Here is a 22,488-nt window from a genome sequence, read left to right on the forward strand (position 1 = left end):
CATATCCCCACGTGATGAGCTTATTAAAAAAAAAATAGTATTCAACTTAATAGACTTACAGGATTCGCTTAAAGGCGTAAGTCTTATGTGACATAATTCTATAACTTCTAAAACCACAATCGAAACTTTTGTAAAGGCATTGCAATGTTGCCGACGCTTGCTCGTTTGTATTTCTGGGGTGTACATGGGATGTTTGGTGAAGTAATCTTCACTGCGACGTGGGAGTACATCGTTACAGGAGGTCTGCATCTCAAAGGGTTTTCTTCCTTGTGGTCGTTTGTTAATTACGGATTTGGCACGCTTCTAGCTGAGGCGCTACACGAGTTCTTAGTGGCGCTCAACATACCATTTATCATTCGACTGTTTCTATACGTGCTGGTCGCGTACTTATGGGAGTTTTCAGCTGGACTGATCTTACATCAGTTTGAAGCATGTCCATGGGATTATACTGAGTTTGAGTACAACTTGATGGGGTTGATAACGCTGGAGTACGCCCCTGCTTGGCTGGCAGCTGCTGCCTACTTTGAACTATTGTATGGTTATATGAAGGGAATTGATCAGCGACCATCGTGGAAGAAGCAGGTTACCTACTATCACTACTCCCATCCATTACTCAGGAAGATTGGGATAACACCATTAGGATATGATAAAGACAGCTAACTAAGATTGATGTTATTATTATTATTTGTTTACTGTACAGAAACCTCCATATGGAGTATATAGTACAACAGATTAAATTAAGAATAAATTGTAGTGATTGTACTTAGCTATAATTAATACATTGTTTAAATGTGTTTAAGGTAGGTGCATGGCCGCCCAGAGAAATTAAGGGGCCCAGGGCAAAGAGTTAAAGTGGGGCCCTTGTAAGGTGAAGACCAAAAAAAAAAAAAAAAAGGTCACAACCTGCTGGCAATGACAATAACTACCCATCACCAACCATATCTCCTTATCTATAAGCTTGCTACACTGCTCATCTGAAGAATACTGTGACTGCTCTATTAGAGTATTTAGATCTGACTGCTCTATTAGAGTATATCGATCTTTTAAACAGGTATTCATGGGGCCTTATGGGGCCCCTTTCAGGCTGGGGCCCGGGGCAAAATTCCCCAGTTGCCCCCCCCCCCCCCCCCCTGTGGGCGGCCCTGGGTAGGTGATTCCACAGTACTGCTAGATAGGTTATTCCATAATTTAATTGTAGAGGGGTAATAAGAGTAAAGGTAAGAATCAATTCTGGAGTGTGGCTGCAAAAATCGTTGATCGTGACCTCGTGTTTGGCTTGCTGTTGGGATTAAATAGGTTCCATTATCGATGTTAACTATATTTTATTATCCAATTTTACAAGTTGAGCCGGATCCTGAAAAACAGCTAAAAATTAAACGCTGTGCCTAGAGTCACGGCAATCACGTGAATAAAAAAAAAACTTAGACAAAAAAACCTAAGAAAACGAAAAAAAAAAAGTTCGGCTAAAGCGAGGATCGAACCCAGGACGTCCCATACTCTAGCCCAGCGCTCTACCAGTGTATCACTGCGGTTCCAACTACCCTATTCCCTTAGTTTGTACCTTATATATGTCATTCATGAAGAAGCCTATATAAATAACACCAGTAAAGAAGAAACTAAACCTGAACCCTTACCCTAACCCTAACTCTAAAGTACAAGGCGCATCCCCTAAAGTCGAATGCTCGGGGCATACTACCAGGCGCATCCCCTAAAGTTGAATGCTCGGGGAATACTACTAGGCGCGTGCCCTAAAGTCGAATGCTCGGGGAATACTAGACTCTGCCAACCCTAGCTCGCCTCAAACACAACAAAAACTTACCTTCATACAACTACTGTGTGAATTCTGGTTGACTGCGCCGTGACTTTAGCACCAGTCACGGTGCCGTGACTCTAGGCACAGCGAAAATTAAAAGTGAATTATTTCTCAAGACATTTAACATTTCAGCCAACCAGATGATAAGTAGTGACAACGAAGTTGTCAACTACAGATTTGCACAGTTTGGCTCCATTACAAGTTAGGGAAAGGGCTGTAATGGACACTGCATTTTATGGCTTCCCCATAGGAAATGTATGGTGAAAATTTTGCTCGGCCATAAATATTATGTCATACATTTAAACAAAAAGATTTTGAAATATTTTAGCAGGTCAAGCAGTGCTACAAATGAGCCAAATTTCAAGATCGTGTATTATTGCATTCGTGAGTTATTAAATGTTTTTGAGGATCCAGCTCAACGCATACATACTATAGATTATGTATTGTTACTGTAAGATTTAACAGTGCAACTCGGAAAATTCAGTGCTGTGGGTGTCAACAAATCAATTAGACAATTTTAGCAATGATTAACCAGAAAATCATACTAAATTCCCTGCACGAGTTACAAAACCTAACACAATAGACAGACAAACAGCATTGTCATTACACCATGTGTAACAACATCTGGTCCATGGTTTACTGAGCTAGTTTTCTGATAGCTTGTAACATTGCATTAGCTCCAATCACTCCGTATATGCCTCCCTATAATAGTATAATGTGATGATGAGACGAAACCAATGTTTTTACCTTTAATTTTCTCCTGGCATTGAATTCCCTGATCTTTGTAACACACTTTTCCAAGTGCTCATCTTTAGCACCTAATCCCTACAAGTGTACAAATAAAATTGTTATTAGCACTTTACACTGTAAAATGGATGAAAACAGGACATTTAAGCTAAACTATTACAGATCAGGAAAAATTAAAGTGTGATTTTACCATCAGGGTGTGGTGTTTAGAGAGGCTTTTCATTTGATCTGTCATGTCAGATCAGAATCAAAATTGCCCAGACAGTGACCTGATATTGGGGGGCATGTCACCTCCTCCAAGAATTTGAGCTTATGAGTCGTACAGTACCTGATGGTGATATTGTAACACCAAAATCTCCTTTAGCACAGAGTAATTTTGCTATGACTTGATTTGTACCATGCAACGCTTAGTGATTCTATACTATGAATATGAAACAGTGGTACAGAACTAGTCTAATGCTTGTATATTATGTTAGTCTTGACACCTTGGCCATCTCAGTAATTACTGTAACTTAACAGTGGTATAGATTATTTGTGGAATTGCGTGGTGAGACTCTTGCACAGTGACAAGGTACACAGCTTATAAACTATAAGAGGTAGGGAGCTCAATCCTGCCTGTAGTAGTATATGTCTTTATTTTTGGGGACACCTTTTTAGTAGTGCTTTGACTAGACTAATACAATTGTTGGTTGTTCTATTAGAATATATTGATCTTAATAGGTGACTATTTTTGACTGGTCGGGTAGTAATTGGAAGTGAATTGGTAACCATTACACTTTAATGCATGCTCAGCACATGTGTCCTAGTTTTAAAATGTATATAATATTACCAAACAATACAAACGAATGATATTTGCTGTTTTGCAAGTCAGCTGCCTAGCATGCACAAGTATGATTTTTTTTTTACGACAAGTATTGTATTCTTTTACATATACAAGTATTGTATTGTATACTACATTAACTCCATCCTGCATGGCTTATAACACCAGTTGGGATTTGGAGAATGAACCAATAAGGCTTGAGTTTAGAGTTTAGAATAAATTCACAAACAGTTTACCCTCATCCCATAGGTGCATGCTTGTCACACTTTGCATCAACGACACTCAACAAACCTTCACCCAGGGGTGGTCAAGACACTGACCAGCTGTTAGCCGACTCTTGGGCTCAAGTACTAACATCTTAGCGATGACATCTCTGGCTGACAATGTGATATCCTTCCAATAATCTTCATCAAACTTGTATTCACACTTGATGATGCGTTGATATATTTTAGCATCACTGCTGTCATCTCCAGCAAATGGCTCATAGCCACCCAGCCTGTGTGTGGCAGACATTATAAGCATAACTATCTTTACAAACAAAATGTATTAACAGTTTAAGTAATTGATATTTACAGTGCTTACATTATAAATAGTATCACTCCAACTGCCCACAAGTCAACTTGTCCATCATACATCTTACCCAGTAGAACTTCTGGTGCTAAATGGAAAAAGCAAAACTTTTATGATGATTATCTATGTTTGTAGCTATCAAATTTAAGTACCTGTATATTAAAAACACCTTAGGGTTGACCAGATTGTCCTGATTATCAAGGCCACTAGGTGTCCTAATTTTGTAGTTAATGAACACACTGGGACTATGCAGGTGTCATCCTGACTAACAGGTTCCACTGTAGCCATTATTGAAAGTTCTGAACTGTTTTCAGTTGTCTAAATGTTATTACCGGTATGTCCTTTTGTACCAGTATACTTACTATGGCACTATGCAAGCTTTAAAGCCAGCAGCCATACTATGAGTATTAAAGTATGGATTTTTGAAACCATTTGCCTATATCAGATGTGATTAAAAGTTCTGGCACAATCCTCATTCATCCAAAACAATGACTGGTCTGTTAAAGTATTTTGAGTTTAGCTGTATGTTCTATTAGAGTATTTGAATGAGCTTATTCAAACAGTTCACTTATCTGAACACTTATCATGCTCATTGTCTGAGACCATTGGGATATGCATACCCAAGAGTCTAGCTACTTTATTGATTTCATACTTGATTTGGCAAGTAGAAGAAGTTATTATATAAGCATGTTGCAGAAGGCTGAAGTCTAGGATTTTTTCTGTATTTTATAGTAGTGTTTTAACATGATGATTTGACTACCTGCACTTGCAGGCTTTAAGTAGCCTTCTCACAGGTTCCTAGTGGTATAGCAGTTACAGTGAAACCTTGTTCACCTTTGGGCCTAAATTCCTGACCCTTATTGCATAAGCAGGTGGCTGCATAAGGCAAGTCACTTCATATACAAATAAGACATTTCTTATTTTGAATAAACAGGTTTCACTGTATGATGATGATAAAGGGAACAACTGAGAACTCATGACACAGATAGACTAAATTCAATAATCCTTGTACATACCAACATATCCAGGTGTTCCACAACATGTCATCATCTCCACTTGGTCTGGCTTCAACATCCGCGACATGCCAAAATCTGCTATCTTGATGGCAGAATCATCCCCAGGGTGTGCATATAAGAGGTTCTCTGGCTACAACACAGCACCACATAACATGCATCTGCCATGTTATCATTGTACGTACCTTCAGATCTCTGTGGATTATGCCATTACCATGTAGGTACTGTGGTAAAAAGAGTAAAACATTTTACTTGTAGTACCACAATATAGGATTTTTGAAATGGGGTCCCATAGTGATTGTTCTATTAGAGTAGTTGATATGGTCTGACTACTTTATTAGAGTATATCACATTTTTCCCCAATAATAATTATACTGACAGTATCATGTAAGAACCATGTGCCCTGTTCTACCAGATTTTGGAAACCTGAAGTATAAACTCCTGGAAACTCCCCTGGGTATGCTCCTGACAAGTATAGCAACTTTGTATGCAATCAATTATACTGACCATAGCCACACCACAGAAAAATTTTCAGGCAAATATCTTAGTTTGCAACAACGTTCACTCGATGCATGTGCTAGTCTGAGTTATGAGGAGTATAAATGTAACTAAGGAAAGTTGTAATCACTAGGGCATATCAGTACACAACATTGTTTACGCTTCTACATCCTAGACCAATGGCATATGTGTAATGTGCCCCAAGTAACTCACCTTCATTGTATTGACTCATATTTTATTATTGTATCTTAGGACAGATGAGCACCTTAATTAAAACTATGCTCTCTATTTAGAACTGTGTGTGTATTGTTTTGAGTCATGTGATGATAATGTTGCCGCCTGTTGTGTAGTGACCGAAACAGTTCTTGACAGCCATTGTGTTAGCATCCGCCCGGGTTGTTACATATGGGATGCATATGTCTTACTTGAACTGCTTGTAGGATCTGTTGTATGGCTTTTGCAGCTACCACCTCACTGTATGTACCTACTTTCACTATCCTGAGATGACACCACCCACTATAAATAAGCAGTAATGCACAACATGATTTCTCACCTATCAAACAATTCTCCGCCAGTGACCAGCTCCAGCACCAAGTGAAGGTGATTTGTTCCCTCGTAAATATCGTGCATTTTGATCTGCAGGTGATTTTACCAGAAATGATTTATAGTAGAATATTATTCACACACTCGCATACGCATGCACACACACACACACACACACACACACACACACACACACACACACACACACACACACACACACACACACACACACACACACACACACACACACACACACACACACCAACACAACCATGATAAAACATGCAGTAAGTGAGGTGAGTCCGTAAGGAACACAAAGCCACATTTGGGAAAATATTTCCACAGAGTGGGTGTGGCAAAGTAAACATTTATCATTAAAACACACACACACACACAGAGCAATTCATAAACCTTACTATATTATCGTGTGACAAGTGTAGTAAAATATCGACCTCTCTCTTTAAAATCTTCTCCTGGATTTCCTGCAAGCAATCACGTGTTAGGAGGTACCGTGCACCGTGGCAACAGACGCGGAGCTGCAAACAGCTGTTAGCTCAGTACCTTTTTGTTAATCGTCTTCACAGCATAGTCCTTTCCTGTCTCCCGGTGTTGGTATTTTTTAACAACCGCAGTGGCTCCACTGTACATGTGAACACAAACAGGTAGCTACGCACGTCAACCTAGCAACACATAGCAACTTACGAGCCGAGTTGTCCTAAGGGTTTATACCGCTTTTCGATCGACTCTTTTTGAGCGTAGGCAAACATAACGGCACTCAATATGGATATAGATGGGATGGGATGGGGTGGGGTGGGGTGGGGCAGTCGCGTCAAAACAGAATTAATTATTATATGGGCGCGTCCCTTTATAGACCTTATGCACTGAATTAATTTCATAGCGCTTACAACCCGTTGCGAAGGGAGTTGTCCGCCAATGTTCGCCATTTGCAGTACCAAAACCATATTAACACCACAGTTCTCCGCCAAATTCGCCATTTGCAGTACTATAGCTATGGTAACATTATAGCAACCATTGTGATCACTCAGGTTTAACTTTATCGGCTCCATATGAGCAGCAAGCCATTATGAAAGGATACTGATGTCTGCATAGATGGTTATGGTATATATATGATGTCTGCGATATCTATGGAATGGGAGAATGGGAACTGTGTGCTGTAGGCTTCGGTAGGCTTAAATTCTGCAAGGTCACATCACGTGATCTATCACGCTGCAGGTGGTCCCCCGCCGCAAGTGGTCCGGCCGGACCAACTACCGCGCCTCAAGTAGTCCGGCCGGACCATGTAAAGTTGCTGCAGATGGTCCGCCCTGCTGCAGCTGGTCCCCCCAATGAAATCTCCACTATCAGCTTCCCAGTCAGTACTAGTTCAATGTCTTGATCAAAAACGCACTGACCTCCACGAAATACGCAGTGAAGCGAAATTTGAGTAATGCATGACCAATATTCTTAAACATATAATTCTGAGCATTGCATTGCTTTGCATTTGCACGTGGTTCTTAATTCGTGTAATTCGTTGTGGGCACTAGTGTCCCCTTTGATCCCCCTTTTCAAAAATATAAACAAAACATACTCTAATAGAGCAGTCAGTCAAGCAGAACAGTCACCAATATGACATGGCTTGATTATGATTATTATTATTACTGAGCAGTCAGCCCTGCTGGTGTGCTCAGATTTGCCCGAATACATGTAACACAATTACAATAATGATTGTAGTCCAGTTCTAAAAATGTCAGCATCTGCAACTTCAACAAGATCTACTGGTAAGGAGTTCCAATCATTAATTGTTCTTGAAAAATAACTATTTTGGTGTGCTGTGGTAGATACATGTGGTAAGATGTAGTGCAGTGGATGGTACTGTCTCGTAGATCGTGATGTTGGTAGGTAGCTAGTATGGAGGAATTGTAAGTGATATTTGTTGGTAAAAAATTTTGTGTAAAGTTTGTAGTCTAGATAATTTGCGGCGAGTCTGGAGAGTTGGCCATGAAAGCTGATTTAACATTGAGGTGACAGAACTAAGTCTACCATAATCATTCATTACCCAGCGTGCTGCTCTTCGTTGTATTTTTTCTAGTTCTACAATATCTCCAGTTTGGTGAGGGTCCCAGACGTCAGATGCATATTCTAGTTGTGGCCTGACCATTGTTAGATAAGCAGATTCTTTAACTTGTTCTGAACATTTGTTTAAGTTACGTTTCAGGAAATTAAGTGTTTTAGATGCTTTAGTAACAATACTAGAAATGTGTGGTGACCAAGATAGTGATGTATTAAGGATTACTCCCAAGTAAGTATGTTGATCAGATAGATTTAAGATGTGATTATTGAGGGTGTAGACGTGATTGAATGGTGTCAAGGATCTTGTACAACGTATGACAGTACATTTACTAGGCTTATTGTCATGTAGTCACCCACATGCAGTTGCCAGCAGTATGTGACAAGATAACACTAAGATGCATCTCTGGAAGAGGCTACAAATAAAGCTTCTGGGAACCTCCATCACTTTGGTGTAACTTGCAATGCTCAATTTACCATCTCCACTTTCATGACACACCAACTGAACAGTTGGCTATAGTTTTCTCAGTTCTATAATAAAACATGATTTAATCTCTATACTCTGATTTAGTCTGGAGTATGGGTTAGACAGTTATTCTACCAATGGTGAAAACCATTAATTCACTTGGAAAAAAAAGCTTGGACAGTGATCAGGAACTACTATTAGCTGCATGTTTCACACCTCATACACAGCTTCAATAGCTACAGACAATAATTTTTGAACATGCCGGCATGTACTAAAATGTCAGTTTCATCAAAAATGGTATATACAGGCAGGCTTTAAACTCTCCATTAATGATACTAGAACTAATGCAGTATATGGTGACCTTAAGTGGTTCTTACAAGCCAATAAGTTAGTAAACTTAAAGTGTGACACATAATAGTTTAATTGAGTCACCACACACAATGGTACTTTTTTATTGTTCTATATTCCAGCCATATCTTATACCTTATTTACTTGGTTAAACACTGCAGCATTTATTATCTCAGTTTCAAAAATCAATGTGGTGGCTATTCAAACTTGACCACCTCTCAATGTTCAAAAACAATGTTGAATTTTGAGTATAATAGGTTGGATGTTTGAGTACTGCTCAAAAGCATAGTAGGCTAAATTAGCTCAAACCTAGCAGAGAATAACCAAAGCTAATGCAAAAGGCTGCATGTCTTTCTGGCAATGAGCCTAAGCAGCATGCATGTATAAACACAACTTGGCTAGTTGAAAATAAGAAATCATTTGTTCAGTTATGTAGATTCTCCATTTTAAAATCTGTTATTCACAACTTGATGTGCTTTTAAGTTACTTGGAGCAACTGATTGTGACAACCAGCAAGGATTAACATTTTAGGACTTACAAAATCAGATACAATTACAGTAGATACTGTATACTCAGTAATGTTACTTAGCATTTATCAACAGACTTGTGTGTGTGGAGTCAGTAGAGGTTACTGATAAAGACAAGCTGAATGAGTTGTACAAGAAATTTTTGGAACAAAAAGGTGGAATTGGAATTTTACTTTATTTCTATTTCAAACTATTGTGATGAGTCAGTGCTAGTACTTTCACGATTTCCATTTCTTGAATCCTACACGTAGTTAAGATTCATACCAGCATTGACAAAATTTGCATTTAGTGGATTCTCTATAATATCCACTGTTTTACCTATAAATGTGAGAAAGCATCATTGTTATGACCAGACCAACCACCCTCATGCACTGTTGGCCAGTGTTACAGTAGGGGATCAATAGCCAATCAAGCTAAATAATTACCAAATCTGAAAACTCCACTTGATGTCCATGCAACTATTTACTTTACTGTATATTTCACCATTTTACACAGGGTCATGGGTGTCACATGGTTATATAGGAAAGGGTTCACCATGCTCACAACAACACTTCACAAAAGCACTGACACAATTCATCATGAAGATTGTAATGGCCACTCAAAGTTGTAGGACTCTAAAAGAGTATACATGTAATATAAAATAATATTATTAATTAAGTTTGAGTAAGTTAGTTATTGATCACATGATCATTACAAACAACTATCCTTGAAAACAATATCTGGTATCTCTTTTGCTTGATATTATGAAATTCTCTTCTTATGCATTATACTCCTTGGATATGGTCAATAGCTGTAAAGAGCTCAAGTAATTTAATTATAGATGGTAAAATTGTAGTTACAGTTTACAACTGCTACATAGCTGTTGATTCAGATGGCACTGACCTTCTTGGTGACTTAATGACTACAATATCAGCACATCATGGACTGCATTATAGTGTTGTGCATGAGATCAGTGAAGGTGTTACTGTACTTCTATGAAAATCCAACTTCTAATTTAATCATGCTTCATATCAATGACATAAGATTACCTTTCCAAGAACCTCTTATAATTGCATTTATGTGATGTGTATTAAGCCATTGTACTTTTCATCATCATCTATATAGCACTGTAGCTGTAATGCATGGATGTGGTACATTATGTGCTCAGGCATCACAGCTGATAAACCTCCATGCAGTAGCCTTTTGCTGTGCCAGTGGATTGTGCCAGTCAACCTCAATACTGTGAACACTAATAGTTAACTACTAATAATAGTATCAGCTAAAGTTTTGTTATTATGTCATTTAAATGTAATTTATCTTGTCGGCATTAAGCTGCAAGTTTAATTGTACAGTGAACCTCTTTATTATGGACACTGTGGGACACAGAATTTTTGGCCACTTTTTGCTATAATATAGAGGTTTTCCTTTTTCAGAGGTAAAAATGTATTGACCAGACCATTTGAGACCAAAATGTTTGTCCTTATTGTGGAGGTTTTTTCTATTGTGTCCTTAATTCGGGGAGTTTGTTAAGAGAGGTTCCACTGTATGTACTATAGCTAGCTATAGTGTTTTTACCCCTAATGCATGTTTACAGCAGCTGATCCAGGGTTTATCAAAGGGGGTGCACCAGTATATGGAGTAGGGATCTGTGCCCCCCAGAAGCTAAAGCTTTTTGTAAGACAAAATTACGTTGAATGGTTTAGATCATACTGCTTTTTATGTGGACTACATTGATCAAGAGTGGTATAGGGACATTAAGTGACAATCGTGCCAGCAGATTATTATTATTATAGACCTAAAGAATGGCATACACAAGATCGCATGCATTTCATTTGCAAGATATTCTTAGCAGGCTAAATGTACCAATGCAACTGTAGATGTTAGGTGACTGTTCTATTAGAGTATCTCGATCTTGTCCACGTACGCATACTAGTAATTATAAGGCCACTTCGAAGACCACAGTGGAACGGCCGGGAAGCTAGGTCGGCACAGTGGGGCACTTTGTGCCTAGCCCCACGACTTCTCAAAAATCTATGATCGAGTCTATGATAAAGCCAGTGGGGGACAACTTATGGCAGAGGGGGGCCAACTGTGGCGGCGTAAGTTGTCCGGGGGGGACAAGTTGCAGTGCTGCAAGTAAAATTATACGTGGTTATGTGATTGTGGCTTATGATTTTACTGCTTTCTTATATCAATCTTTATAACCTTTGCCTACCCCGTATTTACCGTTGGTGTTTCTTACTTTACCTTGGAGAGTGCTTAAGTGTGGTGACTGCGGTTGTTCTTCGCGTTTGTTCGACGGCGGGCATTAATTAGAAATGTCGGAAGAACAAACTGGAACTTCTCAACCAGAGAAGCGGCGTAGACCTGAAGACGATGATAACAATTGTCCCTCCTGTGCGGAGGATGTTTTGGATAACGGAGTGCAGTGTCAGTGGTGTGGTTCCTGGGAGCACTTTAAGTGTGCTAGAATGAGTAAAGGTGAATATGATATGTTGTCCTTAAACTCCCCTCGTATCATGTTTTTTTGTTGTCAATGTCAGCCTAAGGTTAATAGTGCTTTTGAATTTTTTGACAAAATGTTTGCCAGGCAGGACTTGTTTGATAGGAGGCTCCAAAGAATAGAACACAAACTCGATGGATTGTCTGAAGGAGTCTGTGAAGTTCAAGAGGGTAATGAGATGTCCACTGATGCCAATGAGGATAATAGTGTGTTGCCAAAACCTGGCCTTCTACCTAGAGTTGAATCGTTGTCTGTTGGTGGTATTTCATCTGCTGTGGCATCTGTTCTGAATGAAGAAAAAGATAAAGAAAAGAGGAAGTTGAATGTTATTCTTCACAATGTTACCGAACCCACTGCTGATGACGGTCAGTCTAGGAAGAAGGAAGATATTGATCATGTTTCTAGTATTTTTCACAAATCATTGGGTGTGCCTGCTCAAATCACTAATGCTGTAAGGTTGGGTAAAAGAGGCGACAAGCCTCGTTTGCTGAAGATCTCAGTTGACTCATTAAAGTCTAAGGCTTCGATTCTTCGAAATTGTACCAAGTTGAGAGGTAAGGACGTCCCTAAACATCTGTCCAAAGTTTTTATCACTCCTGATATGACCCCCAAAGAGAGGGAATGCAATAAGTCTTTGAGAAATCAGCTTGCTGATCTTAACAAGAATGGAAAGAACTATAGGATAAAAAACGGCAAGATAGTGCGGAAGAACAACTGAGTTGTTCTATCCGCACTGATAATCATGAGAAGATTCGGAATGTGTCTAGCTATACCATGTCTGCTATTACTTGTCTTTTTACCAACACTCAAAGTATTATGAATAAGTTTCCTGAACTACAAGCAGTTGTGTATGATCATTCTCCACTGATTATTGGAATAGCAGAGTCTTGGTGTACCAGTTCCATTGGCGATGCTGAACTCTGCTTAAATGGTTACAACCTTTTCCGTGACGATCGACCATCTGGAGTTGGCGGTGGAGTTGTGCTTTATGTACATTCTTCACTGTCAGCTATTCCATGTAAAGTTTTATCTGATGTAGGTTTTGAGAATTCCTTGTGGTGTTTAGTTACACTTTCCTCCGCTGAAGTTCTCCTTGTTGGTGTCGTTTATAGAGCTCCATCTTCATCTAACATAAATAATCAAAAACTATTATCTATCATTGGTAGACTTTACGAGCTAGTCAACTTTACCCACCTTTTAATTATGGGTGACTTTAATTTTCCAACTATCAATTGGGCTGAAAGCTATTGTGCTGGTAGTGATAGTTCTGCAGCATCCACATTTTTTGACACTGTTCAAGACAGTTTTTTAGTCCAGCATGTTGCCAGTAGTACACGTCACAGACAGGGCCAACAGCCTTCACTTTTGGATTTAATATTTACCCTTGACCCAAACTCTATTGATGAAGTCACACATCTATCCCCTCTAGGTAGTAGTGACCATGTTTGTTTACTGTGGAAATTTAAGTGTTTTGATGATTTGCCTTCCAAAAAGAGTGTCCCTATGTACAATTACAGAAAAGGTAATTACGGGGCTATGAATGATTACTTTGGGAGTATCAACTGGTCTGAAGTTCTGTCTGGCAATGTTCATGATGATTGGCATGTGTTTAAGGTGACAGTTCAAGATGCCATAGCTAAATACATCCCGACTTCCATTCCTAAAAATAATAAACCTACTCCTTGGTGGTCCAAAAACCTCTCTAAAGCCATTAAAGCTAAGCAACTTTCCTTTACCAAATATAAACATTCCAAATCAAGATCTGATTATGCCACCTATGCAGCAAAACGCAATGATGTCAAATGTAAGATACGATCTGCTAGAAATTCTTATGAACGGTCCCTGTTAGACAAGCTTCGTTCTAATCCAAAAGCGCTGTACAGTTACATTAAGTCTAAACAGAAGATTAGACCTAGTATTGGCCCATTGATAAAGAGTGATGGTTCTCTCACTGCTGATGACCAGGAGGTGACTGAAACCCTAAACCAATTCTTTGAGTCAACATTTACCAAAGAAAATTTATCTAGCTTGCCTGTTCCCTCCTTTGTGTCTGAAGATAGTATTTGTGATATTGACATAACAGAGTCAACAGTTCTTCAGAAGCTACTTGAGCTCAAGGTTAACAAAGCTCCTGGCCCAGATGGTATACATTCTTACGTCTTAAAAGCTTGTGCTAACACACTTTATGTACCTTTAACCATTCTGTATTCTCAATCCTTATCTAGTGGTGTCCTCCCTGATGAGTGGAAACAGGCACACGTTGTTCCTGTTTTTAAAAAGGGTCAAAGAAACCAAGCTTCCAACTACAGGCCAATTAGTTTGACATCTTTAGTTGTTAAGATCCTGGAGTCTATTATACATTCTGAATTGGTAACCTTTCTTGATGGGCAAGGCATACTTAATGGTGAGCAACACGGTTTTGTTAACAGGAAGTCCTGTTTTACTAACTTGTTATCAACTTTTGAAGAGTGGACTTCTGCTTTGGATCAAGGATTTGGCATTGATGTCATATTTCTAGACTACAGTAAGGCATTTGATTCTGTACCTCATCATAGATTGATCTCCAAGTTGGAAGCATTTGGTGTTCGTGGTAATTTGTCTTTGTGGCTATCAAACTTTCTTTCCAACCGCTTCCAGAGAGTTGTGTTGAATGGTCACTTGTCGTCTTGGGCTCAGGTGGTGAGTGGAGTCCCCCAGGGGTCTGTTTTAGGGCCCTTGTTGTTTATATTATATGTTAATGACATCCCAGACCTTATTGAAAGTAATGTAAGAATGTTTGCTGATGATACAAAAATTTATTCTGTTATTCAGAGCTTTGACGATCACCTTAGGCTGCAAAGTGATGTTGACCGATTGTTGCAGTGGTCTCACACATGGTTGCTTCGGTTCAATATAGCTAAATGTAAGCTGATGCGGATTGGTAACTCTGCTCCATTCACCTACTCTATGCTGGACAGTTCCACCAACTTACCCTTTGAAATCACAGAAGTGCAAGAAGAAAAAGATCTTGGTATTTGGTGCACTGAAGACTTGAAACCATCTCTACAGTGTCGTAAGGCTGCAGCAAAAGCTATGCAAGTTCTTGGTTTGCTAAGAAGGTCCTTCAAACTTTTTTCTGTTGACTTGTTGACTTTTTTGTACAAAATGTATGTCAGACCTCACTTGGAGTATTGCATCCAGGTCTGGAGCCCTTACTTGGCGAAAGATATTGATCTCCTAGAGAAAGTACAGAGACGTGCCACCAAGTTATTACCTAGTTTATTTGATTTACCATACGAAACTCGTCTAGAGAGACTTGGTTTATATTCACTGTATTGTAGACGTCAAAGGGGAGATCTAATTGAGACCTACAAGATATTGAATGATTACTATGACATCAACCCTACCTCATTTTTCACTTTGAGTAATACGGATACCACCAGAGGTCACCACCGTAAACTCTTTAAATTTCGATCTCGGCTGCTAGTGAGGCATAATTTTTTCACCAACAGAGTAGTTAATTTGTGGAATTCTCTTCCAGCAGATGTTATTTCTGCACCAACCGTGGCATTGTTTAAGAAGAATCTTGATGATTTATGGAGAACAACAAGATATGGGCACTCTCAAAGGCCTGCGGCCTAGCTTGACAGTCTTGTACTGCCAAGCAATTTTTGTCCATTAATAATAATAATAATAATAAAAAGTAGTCCGGGGGGACCAAGTATGGTTGCTGCAACTGGTCCGGGGGGACCGATTTTGGGGGAACCGGTTGTAGCATGACAGATCCCACGTGACTGGCAGATGGGGCTCTTACGTGGTTGCTTTGCACAGCAACTGATTACGAGCACACAGGCCGAATGCTGAATTGAGTTGCCTCAGCATTTGTTTCCTTCCCTCCATACGTGGGGGTGCTAAACCCCCCTGTGCGTCAAATGCACACCAGAATTCCCCAGATCCCTACATTGTGCTAATTTAAGCCTACAGCACAGCTCATTGTCACACTAACACTTCTGCAAGCCTGTAGAGCTTGTCCAGTTTATAATAGTGGAGGTAGAAACAAAAGTAAATAGGGAGGGATCTATGGCAAGCTATCAGTAACAAAATTTATCATGTTTTCAATCTAAAAATGTATATCTCAACACGTACATATGTACATCTCAACATGTACACTTTAAAATGTACATCTAATAACATCTTAACGTTGCATTGTAGCTGAAAAGTACATCTATATATATGTACATCTCAACACGTATTATGTACATCTCAACATGTACACTTTAAAATGTACATCTAAATACGTACGTATGCTTTAATATGTATACATCTCAACACGTAGCTACGCATTAAAAAGCACATGTACGTTACAGTACATTAGTATGCAGTAGCTACCAGAAAATTCTGTGTACCTGGTCTAGTGCGCATGCTCACTGTCCATATTTCTGTGTATGCGGAAGAGCACGTGGTGACGTTAATATGTTGTCAAGGTAATGTCTAACAAGTCAGCTGAAGAAAAGGCAATGAAAGAGAAACAATTGATCTCTACTAATATTGAATTGTGGTCTTCCTAGGTTTCCGGTTGACACTGGTGTTGTGCGGTAGCTCAAAGATCCATCAAGATAAGAGTCTACTATGTCCTGGTACTCTTCTTATTTATAGTACAATACCCTCAAACATCCTACAAGATCATTCAACATGGAACAATAGCCATCTAGAGTGGAATCCTCCCCTAAACGACCATGAACGGTAGTGCAGGCAATGATTATTATTTTTTTGATTTGTCAAAAGAGACCGTAGGGTGACACCAAAAGGCAGAGCCTGTACAAGGGTGTTTCCCTAGAAGATACAAAACTAAAAACGGAAGGGACAAATACAGAGAAAATACAGCTACAAAAACCAAGAAAGAACACACATGAAGTTTCTCCATTACCAGCCTACCATAGATTGTTTAAGTATTCCTTTTTTCCACGCACCATTCCTGAATGGAACCAATTGCCTTCAGATATTGTTCATGCCGATCAATTAGATAGTTTCAGAACTTTGCTGAACAGATACTATAATTCATATTTGTAATTGTACTTGTAAATTAGCTTCATGCCCCAGGTGGGCTCTGCTAATCAAATATATAATAATAATAATAAAATAATAATAATAACATATACATATAAATTAATTACAACAAAACAGCTTATACACAGCTTGGCGAAACTTAGACGAGCTGAGATCAAATACATCACACGGTAGAGTGTTCCATAAAAAAGTGTTCACAAAGAAAGAGTGTCTATGAGAATTGATAGAAGACTGTAGTGGAACAAGGGAGAGAGGATGCGCTCAAGTACAAGACGTATTGAAATTACAGTAATTTGATAGCTTCAAAGAATCGTATCTACCATTTAGGATGTCATAAAACATAGCCATGCTCAAATAATTCCTTCGAGATGACAGTGTTGGCCAGTGTAATTACCTCTTGTAGACAAGCATTAGAAGATTTATTCTAGCACTTATGTAATGGTGACCAACAACCTCCACAGGCCAGGGGCGGAGGAAGTAGTTGATATGAGGGGGGCTGACCAGGGATGGATCCAGACTTATGGTAAAAAAATGAACTGAAGCACTACATTGTCTCTGGATTGATAAGGTGAGACCAACAAAAAAAAAAAAGGTTGTAACCAGCTGACAATAACTCCCCACCTCACCAGCTACGAATTTATACCGATAAACTACATAAAAATCCTTACATAGCTCACTACACACTGCTCTAATACTGTGATTGCTTTATTAGAGTGACTGTTCTATTAGAGTATCTCGATCTTGATCACGGTTTTCAGCCCCACTCCAAGAAGGATAATTTCGCGTGATGTCATTCTGAGGGGAGGTTTCAGCCCCCTAGCCCCCCCCCCCCTTTTCCGCCGCCTATGCCACAGGCCCAACGTGCAGCACATCGTTGGACAGATTCCACTGTGGACTTATTAGAGACAGTGTGAGGATTCCACACGGTGCAAGCGTACTCTAGTGAAGGTCGTACTAAAGACTTATAAGCCATGCATTTGGCCTCAGTTGTAGCACCCCATAAAGTGTGACGTAGAAAATTCAAAGACTTGCTGGCTTTGGCTGCAACATACTTGCAGTGGTGTGACCATGACAAATTTGATTGAAAGAAAACTCCCAAATATTTACCAGAGGACTTCCAGTATAGAAGAGAGCGGTTTATGAAATAAATCATAAGATATTTTCTTGCCGGTGGTGTTTATTTGAAATAAGAAAAGCTTCACATTTGGATGCATTCAATTGAAGTTGCCACTTGTCTGCCAATCACAAATGCGATCAAGGTCCTCTTGTAACAATTTACAGTCAGATTCACACTTAATTTTCCTTTACAAGGTGACATCATCTGCATAGAGTTTTAATTTAGAGTGCTTGACAACACTGTGCAAATCATCAATATATAGTAAAAACAAGGGGCCTAAAACAGACCCTTGAGGAACTCCTGATTTAACACTTAACCAATCCAAAAAAGCACCATTCTAGTTCCATTAACAGTTTGGTTATTTCATCAAAAAAGAAGTGACCACTTCCATATTCTAGCCGACCACACTGTGCTCATTAATTAGGACCTACGAAAACAATGTGTGCGCTAATTATATAGGAACTAATTTCTTGTGAGATTGGTGCACGCGCTAGTACATTTTTTTAAAGTGTACGTGTTAAGATGTACATATGTACGTATTGAGATGTACATATGTACGTGTTGAGATGTACATATATATGTGTTGAGATGTACATATGTACGTGTTGAGATGTACATTTTTAGATTGAAAACATGATAAATTTTGTTACTGATAGCTTGCCATACGCCCGCTTATCTGTACAGAGCAGACAGCTGTCGCCTTAAGTTAGCACCTTTTAACCTCCGGTTAAACTTGTATTAGAACTCAAAATGGCGTCTGAAGGGCCACCACCATGGCAAATATGGACCCTTGTATGGCTTCGTGTGACATCAGAGGGCGCTTACTGTTCTAAATGAATACCGCAGTACCGTACGCAAGGAAATTTTGACGTCAAAAAAATTTTCACAATTGTGCAAATTTGACGAATTAAAAGTTGACGAAATGTTTGGACTTGCCTAAGCGCCTTCAAAATGTGTTTACTAAAGACTGGTTTTACATGCTTTTGCACAGCACAAAGTACAGAGGCGCTTAATCAGTTAAAGTTTGACCATAGATAATAGACACCCCATACAACAGACAACAGACCATCATTAATTCTTGCATCATACATGTGACTGTTTTATTAGAATGGTCATGATCTCAATCTTTTGTGCTATACGCAAAAGTTAGAAGGCACCTGCTCCCTCAGCCCTCACCCACTGTTCCACACTGCATGCTATTTGGTATAGTTTGACCACTAATGGAATACACATGTGTTGTCTGGGACCGACATTACATTATGCAAATATCACTTTTAGAGGCATGCTGCAAGGTGGGTCCTTTCTGACTACAGCTATCACAATAGTGTCAGGGCTATGCTGGAACAGCTTAATTGGTTACCATTAGGAAGCAACAAAGCTTTTAACAAATAAAGTATGGCATGATTGGCATGGCTTATCTCTACCTGATCACTATCACTTCACCACTACACATACTAGACAACATCACCAATTCCACTTGATGGTACCATTTACAAGCACCACTAGCTACATATAGAAGTCATAAGTGAATGTTTGTAATGTATTCATTTATACTGTAAAAGCATGTGTACTTGTCAAGGACACATGCGACATGTGCCAGACTAATGCCCAATGGGATAAAGTATCCAGATCCCTTTGCAGTGAGACAGAGTCCTGAATAACTCGATACAATAGGCAATCATTGGCAAAAAGTTTTATATTACTTGTGGAGCCAATACGGTATCCTGAGGTACTCCAGATGCTACAGGGACATAATTAGATGATTCCCCATCAAGTAAGACTCGTCTGCATACTGTGAGCCACTTTTCAATCCAGTGGATGGCTTGACTGTCTATATGATAAAACTCTAGCTTTTTAAATAGGCAACAGTACAGTGCGGTATGGTATTGAATGCCTTTGAAAAGTCTACTGAACTTGTAGATTATAATCCATATGCTGAAATCTACTGAACTTGTAGATTATAATCCATATACCGAAAAGTTTCAGCAGGTCTTCCAAGTCACAAAAGTAACCTGTTCTAAAACCATGTAGCACATCACTATTATCTATGGTATCTATAGCCGTAATGCGCAGGTGCTTATTTTATGAGGCGCTTGCACGACGTAGGTGTGTCTCTCCAGAATTGGCTCTGCGCGTGAAATAATCAATCTTTCGAGCCAAAATGTTGCGTGCTACCATTTTACCTTCTGGTACAGCTGTGAGAGTGCTGCGATCGTGGGTGAGATTTCCTAGATCACTGTCGTTTTGTCGTAAGTACTCGTCGGGAGATGATATTAGTCAGGTGGCACAGTACCCGCGAGCAATTCAAGAGGGCAACACGAAGCTACAGCAGCTACTGACTAGTCCAACTCGTTACCAAAAAATCACTGAGAGAGAGGACCGCAGCGATATACCAATATCTGTTTACAACGACAGCATATGTCTTGGAAAGTACATCACTCTCTATCGTGATGCTGTTATCATAAAAAACCCGCAGGAGCTGAGCGTGTATCATCAGTTCTTTTATCACGTGAGGCCAAGTACAGTGATAGAGTTGGGAACATTCAGTGGAGCAAGTGCAGTTTGGTATGCTGACACTGCCACAATACTAGGTCTTGACTGTCACGTGTACTCACTGGACATTGATCACACGTTGATTCATGACACCATCAAGAAGACAAAGCCAGACAATGTCACTTTCATCCTTGGTGACTGCAACAAAATAGAGGAGGCTTTTCCGTCATCCATGTTGCAAACCCTGCCCCATCCCTGGCTGGTTATTGAGGATGCACATCACAATAGTATCAACGTGTTGAAGTATATTAACAGTTTCATGAAAGCTGGTGACTACATTGTCGTGGAAGATACTGACCCTCGTGCACCGTCCAAGACAGGTTTGCACTTCACGTTCACTGCAGAGGAATGTGAACCAAGTGGACCTGAAAAATTAAACATGTTGAAAACATTTGTAAAGGAACACGGTTGTGACTATCTGGTTGACAGCTTCTTTACTGATTTCTATGCTTACAATTGTACCTGGCATTGGCACGGATTTCTTAGGAGAATGCAGTGAACATGCAATAGCTATTTTGTGTGTTATAACATAATGCATAGCCATATTTCAGCATGCAGGCAGTGAGGGTGTTAATTAATTAATATCTGTTGAATGATTAATTTAACCTCATGGTAATAGGCATGATGATTAGTAATTGTAGTATGATTATGCGTCTTGTATGTTAAGTTCACGTGTATATGTTTGCAGCTTGGTGTACCAGTTAGGATTCTCTAGCCAGGTGCAATAAGTATTGTGAATTTGAAAATTTTGTGGCTAGTGTAATATAATATACATGTCCACCAAGAAAACGACAAAACCTATAGTGCGACTTGTCTTCATGAATAATGTCAAGGTAGTGGCTTGTGGAAGCACTTCAACGGCTTACATAACGTGATGTACATTACGTAATCCATATTTGGTGCCTCTCCACGCCCCGTTTTACACCATCTTCCTCGTCATGTTTCACCTTGCAGCAGTGACCAGCAACCTTCATGCACTGTATAGACCATCGACGATCTCAAGCAGTCGACTGTTGTTCAACAATATCCGTGCAAGCAGTTCTACCACGTCGAACAATACTCACAAGGGATTTTTTGACGATGATTATCGTCTACTCCTTAACCTGTCAGAAGAGAAGCTCTCGAAAGCTTTAGCAAGTCCTACCAGGTTTCAGTCGATTGAAGAAAGAGAAGACCGCAGTGATATTCCGACATCGTTTATTTATTATGAATTCTTGAGGAAATATGTGACCAAGTATCGCGGAGCATTTATGTTGAAGACCTTCTTTGACACAGCAGTCTACTACCAGTTGTTCAATCACGTGAAGCCCAAAACGGTAATAGAGATGGGCTCATTTACTGGTGCTTCAGCGATGTGGTATGCTGATGCTGCTAAATCACTGGGTTACGACTGTCAGGTACACTCCATTGAGATAGACCATTCTTTACTAAGTGAAGAAATCAAACAACAAAAACCTGATCATGTCAATTTCATCGAAGGTGATGCAAACAGAATTGAAGAAATTTTGCCGTCTTCAGTATTGCAACCTCTTCCTCACCCATGGTTAGTTATAGAGGACTCTCATGAGAACATAACTAACGTTCTGACATATTTGAACCAGTTCATGATAGCTGGAGACTATGCAATAATTGAGGATACCAATCCTTATATACCAGCAGTTGTTGATGTGCACAAAGTTGTAGATGAACAATTCCGGCCTTGGGGCACCCATAAGCTGGATACCCTGAAGGCATTCTTGAAAGGGCCAGTTGGAAAACATTTCAAAATTGATTCTTTTTTTACAGACTTCTACGGATATAACTGCACTTGGCACTGGCATGGCTTCCTGAGAAAATTTACCACAAACTAGAATAAATGAAAGATGGTATTGTATCATT

General features: G+C 39.5%; 2 protein-coding genes and 1 long non-coding RNA gene across 8 annotated transcripts; 2 read left to right on the forward strand and 1 right to left on the reverse strand.

The window, feature by feature from the left end:
• Positions 1 to 144: 144 nt before the first annotated feature.
• On the forward strand, positions 145 to 660 carry LOC136248398 (transmembrane protein 229B-like). The gene has a single exon (XM_066040180.1). It carries the CDS (start codon positions 145 to 147, stop codon positions 658 to 660), a length of 516 nt encoding a protein of 171 aa, XP_065896252.1.
• A 1,642-nt stretch (positions 661 to 2,302) lies between these two features.
• On the reverse strand, positions 2,303 to 6,838 carry LOC136250222 (calcium/calmodulin-dependent protein kinase type IV-like). The gene is made up of 11 exons (XM_066042400.1): positions 6,707 to 6,838; positions 6,566 to 6,644; positions 6,421 to 6,486; positions 6,015 to 6,097; positions 5,887 to 5,959; positions 5,149 to 5,187; positions 4,967 to 5,096; positions 3,963 to 4,038; positions 3,672 to 3,876; positions 2,561 to 2,638; positions 2,303 to 2,515 (listed from the first exon to the last, which is right to left on the reverse strand). The coding sequence occupies exons 1-11, from the start codon at positions 6,769 to 6,771 to the stop codon at positions 2,450 to 2,452; spliced, it is 960 nt and encodes a 319-aa protein (XP_065898472.1). The 5' UTR covers positions 6,772 to 6,838; the 3' UTR covers positions 2,303 to 2,449.
• A 687-nt stretch (positions 6,839 to 7,525) lies between these two features.
• Positions 7,526 to 8,609, forward strand: LOC136250223 (uncharacterized). Of its 6 annotated transcripts, none has more exons than XR_010698463.1 (5): positions 7,526 to 7,782; positions 7,843 to 7,923; positions 7,968 to 8,025; positions 8,094 to 8,303; positions 8,353 to 8,609. It is a non-coding gene; the product is annotated as an uncharacterized lncRNA (long non-coding RNA). The 6 variants fall into 6 exon arrangements; XR_010698462.1 differs by having other exon boundaries at positions 7,527 to 7,782; positions 7,973 to 8,025; XR_010698459.1 differs by having other exon boundaries at positions 7,536 to 7,923; positions 8,353 to 8,607.
• Positions 8,610 to 22,488: the final 13,879 nt, after the last annotated feature.

Source organism: Dysidea avara, chromosome 3 (assembly GCF_963678975.1).
Source record: "Dysidea avara chromosome 3, odDysAvar1.4, whole genome shotgun sequence".
Classification (NCBI taxonomy): Eukaryota; Metazoa; Porifera; class Demospongiae; order Dictyoceratida; family Dysideidae; genus Dysidea; species Dysidea avara.

Excerpts from the sequence above, each read along its gene's own strand:
- LOC136248398 (XM_066040180.1), top strand. The coding sequence starts at position 145 with ATGTTGCCGACGCTTGCTCGTTTGTATTTCTGGGGTGTACATGGGATG.
- LOC136250222 (XM_066042400.1), bottom strand. The coding sequence starts at position 6,771 with ATGTTTGCCTACGCTCAAAAAGAGTCGATCGAAAAGCGGTATAAACCC. Across the intron at positions 6,487-6,565 it reads TGAAGACGATTAACAAAAAG|GAAATCCAGGAGAAGATTTT; the intron begins GTACTGAGCTAA and ends GATTGCTTGCAG. Across the intron at positions 2,516-2,560 it reads ATGCCAGGAGAAAATTAAAG|GGAGGCATATACGGAGTGAT; the intron begins GTAAAAACATTG and ends ATACTATTATAG.